The sequence below is a fragment of the Phalangium opilio genome, unplaced genomic scaffold (genome assembly GCF_054372755.1).
Source record: "Phalangium opilio isolate 3A_F unplaced genomic scaffold, DU_Popi_V2 ptg000369l_1, whole genome shotgun sequence".
NCBI lineage: Eukaryota > Metazoa > Arthropoda > Arachnida > Opiliones > Phalangiidae > Phalangium > Phalangium opilio.
In genome coordinates this window covers 589,125-596,724 of record NW_028324232.1, presented here as the reverse complement: position 1 = coordinate 596,724, position 7,600 = coordinate 589,125, and the positions used below count along the sequence as shown (strand labels likewise).

The 7,600-nt window shown below is 30.7% G+C and overlaps 2 protein-coding genes across 2 annotated transcripts in view; both read left to right on the top strand.

Annotated features, from left to right (window-relative positions):
• The first annotated feature begins 4,595 nt into the window (after nucleotides 1-4,595).
• LOC149597176 (excitatory amino acid transporter 2-like) lies at nucleotides 4,596-7,021 on the top strand. Its single transcript, XM_089861113.1, has 7 exons — nucleotides 4,596-5,029; nucleotides 5,093-5,571; nucleotides 5,695-5,824; nucleotides 5,880-6,113; nucleotides 6,327-6,521; nucleotides 6,581-6,712; nucleotides 6,771-7,021. Exons 1-7 carry the CDS (start codon nucleotides 4,857-4,859, stop codon nucleotides 6,985-6,987), a joined length of 1,560 nt encoding a protein of 519 aa, XP_089717239.1. The 5' UTR covers nucleotides 4,596-4,856; the 3' UTR covers nucleotides 6,988-7,021.
• A 409-nt stretch (nucleotides 7,022-7,430) lies between these two features.
• The window catches only part of LOC149597173 (BTB/POZ domain-containing protein 10-like), a 71,398-nt gene continuing 71,228 nt past the window's right edge, over nucleotides 7,431-7,600 (top strand). Inside the window, exon 1 of the mRNA XM_089861146.1 lies at nucleotides 7,431-7,566. The gene's annotated coding sequence lies outside the window, so the exon portion shown is untranslated. The remainder of the gene's footprint in view (nucleotides 7,567-7,600) is intronic.

Genomic DNA, 7,600 nt, shown 5'->3' with positions numbered 1-7,600 from the left:
TTAATTATAAAACTTTTATAAATAATTAAATTAATTAATCATAAAAATTTTATAATTATATAATTAATTATAAAAATTAAATTAAATTAATTAATTATAAAATTTTTATAATTAATTAATTAATCCCCCCTACAACGTGTAGACGTTTTTAAAAAATATTTGGGTCTTCAGCAACTTGTTAAAAAAAACGTAATTATCAAATTAAATATTTAATTAAACGTTGTTAAATTAATGTTATAGTATATTAATTAATTAATTTTTTTAGTAGAAAAATATTAAAACAGAATTCTTCCTGAAAGTTAAATTTTTAAGAAATTTTAAAGAATTTTAAAATTCAAACGACCAGTACTAAAATAATGATTTTTTTATTACATTACATTAAATTAAATTAATTATAATTAAGTTAATCATCATCAAATATATGTGTGTGTAGAAAAAATAATTTCGACGTAAATAGAATCTCATCGCTTTTTATAAGGCTAATTAATAATCACACGATGACGTCACGACGTACCTTGATCACGTGGTGTGTGTTGAATTTTCAAAGGGAAAGTGACACGCGTATACAAAACCAAAAAAAATATACATATACATATTTTTCAAAAATTCGTTTTTTTCGAAAAATATATATTAAATTAGATTAGAAAATTAAACAAACGGTTTAAGACTGATTATTAAAAATAAACAAAAAACAAATTTTTGGATGTGAAAAATTTAAATATTAATATTGAAAGTTTGTACTAAAAATATATATACATTTCTGGGCCTTGCACTCAAAAAAGAAAACGAAACATTTACACTCAAAACCAACCAACCAACCAACCAAGTTAGTACTTTTAAGCACTCACTCAATTCACGTTAGTAAAAAAAAACCAGTTAACCCTTTTTTATTTTTAATTATTATTTTTTAAATTTTTTCTAAAAATACAAAAAATTATTTTGAAGATTTATTTTTTTGAAATTAAAAAATTTAAAAAAAAATAAAAACGAGTGATATTCAAAATTTATACCAAAAATTTGCCTTTCTCTAAAAAGTGAATAAAAATAACTAAAATTAATTAATTTTGTTAATTAATTAATTTGTTAATTAAAGAAATTAATCTTCATAATAATTTAGTATTTAATTGTAATTTAAATGGGACCATTTAATAATAATAATTAGAAAATCCGGTGACATTTTTGTTTTAAGTTTAAAAAAAAAATAAGACTACCGCCCAAAAATGAATGAATTTGGTTTGGAGGGAATTCTAATAAATTTTAGGGGGAATTCTACTTTAGGGGGAATTCTACTAAATTTTAGGGGGAATTCTACTAAATTTTAGGGGGAATTCTACTAAATTTTAGGGGGAATTCTACTAAATTTTAGGGGGAATTCTACTAAATTTTAGGGGGAATTCTACTGAATTTTAGGGGGAATTCTACGGAATTTTAGGGGGAATTCTACTAAATTTGAATAATATTTTATGGTGTAGTAAAATATATTAGAAATCAAATAATTTACGTGTTTTTTCCATCAAAGTTAGTTGCTTAAATATAATAATAAAAAAGGTAGAACAAAAATTTTAATTAAAATAAAATATTTTGTTTACAAAAATAATTTTTTTTTATTTTTTTTTTGTAATAAAATATTTTATTTAAACATTAAAAAAATAAAATTTAAAATTTAGTGACAAGCACATACTGTACATTTTAATGTAAAAAAAACAAAGGAAATATGACGTAACACGTGTGTTAAAACACTGAGTAGTGCGTAGTTAACGGAATTACGAAAAAAAAAAGTTGTATTTCTAATTTAAACTTTAGTTCAAAATTTTGAACTAAAAATTATTTCTTATATTGTATCTTTTACAAACGCCACCCTGACAAATTTTTCATTCTTTTTACATTATTTGCTTAATTATTTAAGTTGTTTTTAAATACGTAGTTAATTTTGATTTTTTTTCTATAGTTTTACCCCCAAAAAACAATGTGTTTGTCTTTTTGTTTGTTTTATAACTTGATTTGGTTTTCCATTATTTGTTAAAAATCCTGAAAAAAAAAATAAGCAAAGTAATCCGTGAAGCATTAAGTGTAAGATTTTCAGACTCTAAAGAATAAAAAAGTGAAAATAATTTCACGTGAAGTTCTTAAATTCGCGTGAAATTACCACCGTTGTATTCGCCTGGCCAATACCTTTCCAACGAGTACCTACAAGCCATAGTTTAATTAAAGTTAATTAATCTCAATTAACTTTAATTAAAATGTTAATTTTTATCGTAACCCATTCGAGTAAGTACTCATTTTAAAGCTCTTTCCGAGCCAAATTCAATGGCGTTATCGGTTTTAACTTAATTTTAAAACTGGACGCTGAAAATAAATTATAAGCAATTGGATATTTGTATTGTAAGGTAATATAATATAATTCCGTAGTAGTTTTATACTACGATTTTCACGACCTTTCGTGACGTCACGTCACGTGTATATTTTATATTCTGGCGTGTTAAAGAAACATCTGCCCCCGTGGAATACTGATTTCCCACAGCCCATAAGAGACTTGAACCGAAAATAATTCATTTATTATTATTATTTTATAGAAAGATGAGCTCGCGCCGAATTCCCGAGTTATCTTCTCAAATTTAACCGAAATTTTCAGGTAAGTTGGGTAATTTTTCGATATTTTTATAATAAATTTTCTAACTCCAAAAATTTATCGCTTAAAGAAACGCCTTAAATATTTATATTCAATTTAAAAAATACCAAAACAGTTAACAAGTAATAGCTTTCCAGGAAAATTCGGAATTCTTTCGAAACTTAATTAGGGAATTTGAAATGTCAGGGATTAAAGTTGAAATTAAATTGGTCAGGTAAAAAATTTACCTGGAATTATAATTGAACGAGCTTTAAACGTATCATCCCATCCATATTTGGTTAGATCACCTTTTACGAAGTTAAAATATAGAAAACCCCAATTTTAAAATATCGTGATTCAAGGTGATAAAGATAGGGCGTATATCAATTGACCCCGTTTGACCTCTTTAGAAGAAATAAATTGATGGGTAATTATTTAAAGATAGGCGTTAAACGTTATGGAAAAAAATCACTTTAATAAGTAATTTAAAAAATTTTTTTATTTAAGTATCCGACCCCTTGGAAAATTAACAACACAATAGGTAATAAATAAGTACAGGATGTATTTTTCACACCACAACCACCAACCAACAGGCAATTAATTTAGGAATTTTATTTTATTAACCTTGGGTTAATGGTTAATGTTAACTAAAAAAGGAAATTATAGGCTTAGGGTACTTGCAAATTTATTCATGCATGTTGGCGACACTATAGCGTACTTGTAAATTAATTACGTGTTCCGAAAGTACTTGTACGCGGCGCCGGTACAGCGTGGATTAGTTATTTGAGGACAGTGTAGTATTATCTACCTATAATTTAGTAGTTTTCCGACTGTTTAAGAATTTAATTTAATTTAACTTAACGTATTTTACAATAAGAACTTCAGATAGGGTTAGGGGAAAGCCACTACATTATAGGAGGATAATACTACCATATCCCGTTCGTGTAGCTAAACAAAACCATTAATTTCGTGACCTTCCAATGACATTACATCATAAAACGTGTTATTTTCTGAAATCGAACACAATACAAAGAAACGGTGTTTCTTTTGTTAATACGAAAAAAATTTCAAACCAATTTCACTTTCATTAAACTATGACTATATATATGTATATTAAAACCCAACCTTAGAAAGGCCAATAAAAACCGGTTTTTATTTAAATTCCAATGCCTAATAAACAGGCATTCTTAGTAGTATTGGTACACGATGGTTAATGTTAATGTTATTTCATGAAATAGACAAATTGGTTGTATCAAAAAAAATTCAAAATTCGAAATTGAAGAGAAAACTTTCTTTCGGTTTATAAAGCTTTTGAACCTGTTTCGAGTAGGTAGGTCCCCCTTCGACCCAAAATGAACGGAGCAATCAAAAGAAAGCCGCTCTATTCGTGATAGTCATTTTGAGTAAGATATCTAAGCTGGTAAGAAAGATTTTTGACAAGTCTTTTGCCTTTTGGCAATAGAATATCGATGTACTTGACCATAATATCAACCTAGTTTATTTTAAATTAAAACTTGATTTTCTTTTTAAATTTCGATCATTTCAGATGTGAAAAGGTTTCTTGTTGCCTTTTTATAGAGTATTTTATATCATGGCAAATGACGCTTCACAAACAACCAGAGCTCGAAAGGTTCATGTCGGACTAATTTTTATTTATTTATTTATTTATTTATTTATTTATTTGTTTACTAATTTATTTATTTTTTACTAATTTATTTATTTTTTACTAATTTATTTATTTTTTACTAATTTATTTATTTATTTACTAATTTATTTATTTATTTACTCATTTATTTATTTATTTACTCATTTATTTATTTATTTACTCATTTATTTATTTATTTACTCATTTATTTATTTATTTACTCATTTATTTGTTTATTTACTAATTTATTTATTTATTTATTTATTTGTTTAAAATGTTATGGTTCATTCTTGCAGATTTTCAAATGGCTGCGAGTTTATGTTGTACCTGCTTTGGGTTTAATTTGTACTGGTGCTGGTATCGGTATCGGTTGTTTCATTCGATTGTCGTCTCACGATGTCCTGATGTCCGATACTGTCCTGGTACTGTTCTCACTGCCAGGCGAAATACTATCGCGCATGCTCAAAGTGATTATACTACCATTGGTAGTGTCCTCTACATTCTCTGGTAAATTTGCTGTAATTACTCGCTAGTAATTAAGAAGGCTAATTAAATTGTTTCTTTACAGCGACTTGTAGGCTTCCGGCGAATCTACTTGGTAAAATGTCCCTTAGGATTCTACTGTTTTACTTAACTACCAGTTTAATGTCGGCCATTGTGGGGGTATTGAGCGTCTTCATTTTTCAACCGAGTACTTGGGATTTACTGAACGCCAAAACAAACGATTATGTCCAAAATGATAATTACTGGTTATCAATTTTATTGGATTTCATTAGGTTAGTTTACTTTCAATACTAATTACGCTTAATTATTTAAGTAATTAACTTTAATAATTGTAGAAACTTACTACCCGAGAATTTAATCCAAGCATTCTACCAACATAGTCAAACGGTTGTAATTACCACGGATTACGTTAGTTACCATTACGAACCGACGGTAACTACCGAAATGTACACGACGGAAACATTTAATACCGACATGAACATGACGGAATTACCCATCACTAATTACGATTACGACTTAATTACCAATCTTACTATGTCCTCGGTAATTAACGAGACATTTAACTCCACGTCATCACCTACCACCGAATACCTGGGCAGAATCCTTGATGACGGTATAACCGAAAGTCCATTTGAATTTTTCGAAGAATTGGATAAGGCCTACTTAACATCGTCGAATTTAACGGATTTCAACGTTACTTCCGGCAACGAAAACGTAACGACAACGTCAACGACAGCTACGGGGAACGTTGTCAAGGACGTTCTTGAAACAACCAAATTTCTTAACGTGTACAGAAGTGGTCCAAATTTATTGGGTAACGTAGTTTAAAATAACTTTATTTCTGGTTTTTGGGGAATGATCTAGTCACGACTTACACGCAACGCAACGCCAGTGGGGGGTCCTAATTTATCTAATTTGCCGTTTCTAATTTGCGTAGGTCTAATTGCAATGCACGCCGCCTTTGGAATTGCCTCGCGTAACGTCAATAACAAATTGGTAATCTTGGTTGAAAGCTTCTGTACTGCCCTTCATTTGATCATGATTAAAATGTCCCAAGCTATTATGTGGTAAGTAATTATCAACTTAATCATATCTCAGAAGTTAATTTTAACTATAATTAAGGTATTTTCCTATTGGCGTATTCTTTCTAACTCTAACTGACGTCATGTCGACCGGGGAGGTGTACCCGTTTTCCATGGAAATGGCTCGATTTGCTGCTGCAATGGCTTCGGCCATGCTGTTACACGGAGTCGTGACCTTGTCTCTACTTTACTGGTTTCTAATTAGAAAGAACCCTTTTGTCTTTTGGAGACACAATTGGGCACCGTTCCTCGTTGTATTCGGGACCAAATCAAGGTAATTATCGTTAATCTTTGAGTTAGGCTTAAGTATTGTTCGCGTGTTGGCTGAACGCGACGGGTAACAGGTGGCGATTTTCGTGCCGGTTTATGTTCACCTGTTTCCCGGGCTTTGAACTACGTCGTGTTACTGTAGCGTAAAGAAGAAGGGGAGGGGGGTCAGAGGTCAGGAACGATCGTGACTCTAGATATTGTTTCTCTTTGGCAATAGAGCCACTAGTCTACCCTTCAGTATGAAATGCTTGGAAGACAAGAGTTCCGTGGACCAGAGGGTCACCAGATTATTCTTGCCGTTAGGGTCGGCCTTGAATTCAGACGGTGATGCCATCTATAGCGCCGTTTCAACATTGTTCTTAGTACAGTTGTCCGGTGTCGAATTGAATCTGGAACATTATCTATACGTTGGGTAAGCTTGGCAAATAACTATTTCCGGTCTCAAGAATTGATATGTATTCCATAATTTAGTTTATTATCGTTTGTTCTGAGTTTCACGTCATCAACATTGCATACTAAAGGGATAGTGTACATGCATCAGTTACTAATTGTTCAGATGTCAACTCAACAATTGGCTGTTTTGTCATCCCTTGATTGGATAGGGTAAGTCTGATAAAACTTGGGGTTTTATTTCTGATAATGTTGAAGGTATTTATTTCAGGGGTAGACTGCGAGAAACTGTAAACGTCATCAGTGACGCGGTTGCCGTTTCAGTCACGCAACATTATAGCTCGGAGGAGTTGCGCAATAGCGATCCCGGCAAGTACAACTTGGACAAACTTAATAATCAGTTCATACCAAAAACCTACTCCCGAGCATCGACCGATTCTGAATCTAACGGAGAAACTACTTTCTGCGAACGTTTCACCGATGTGTGACATGATTGAGGACTGTGTCATAATGTAAGACACGTAATACGGATAACCCCCCATGAGTGACTAGTCCAGTGTATTTTCGCTCTGTTCTGTTGTTTGTATCCCCGAACCAAAGAGATTATATTAGGCCTAATAACGCTTGCGTTTTTAATAAAAATTCAAGCTTTCACGCAAACGAAATGATATCTTTTCTGTCAAATCTTGAAATCTGTGCAAAGCAAGCACGAACTGATTTGAATTCAAAAAATGGCGGGTTCTCTTGAGAGAATTCAGTCTTATGTCTTGCCCTCATTTCCGTCCATGTCTTTGAATGTGCTCTGAAAAAAGACTTGATATTTCACATATTTTAGCACTTATTAACATTTTTATATGAATATATTTAAAATTTTATATTTAATTGATTAATTTTCAATCTAATTTAGATTTTATTTAAGTATTCTAACACGTTTTTATTTTAAAAATAATTTTTAATGTCGGATTATGTTCAGCCCTGCCAAGTCGTACACCCGTTTCCGTAAACAAGTTTTCTTCCTGTGAACGGTTGTGTGTGAGAAGTTGCGTTTTCGGACGTCTAATTAAGAGGTATTTTAACTTATTTTAAGCCTATTTAATAATT

Bases quoted from the DNA above. Each gene is read 5' to 3' on its own strand.
- LOC149597176 (XM_089861113.1), top strand. From the start codon at position 4,857: ATGTCCCTTAGGATTCTACTGTTTTACTTAACTACCAGTTTAATGTCG. The intron at 5,825-5,879 runs GTAAGTAATTAT...ACTATAATTAAG, and splicing joins ATGTCCCAAGCTATTATGTG to GTATTTTCCTATTGGCGTAT. The intron at 6,114-6,326 runs GTAATTATCGTT...CTTTGGCAATAG, and splicing joins GTATTCGGGACCAAATCAAG to AGCCACTAGTCTACCCTTCA.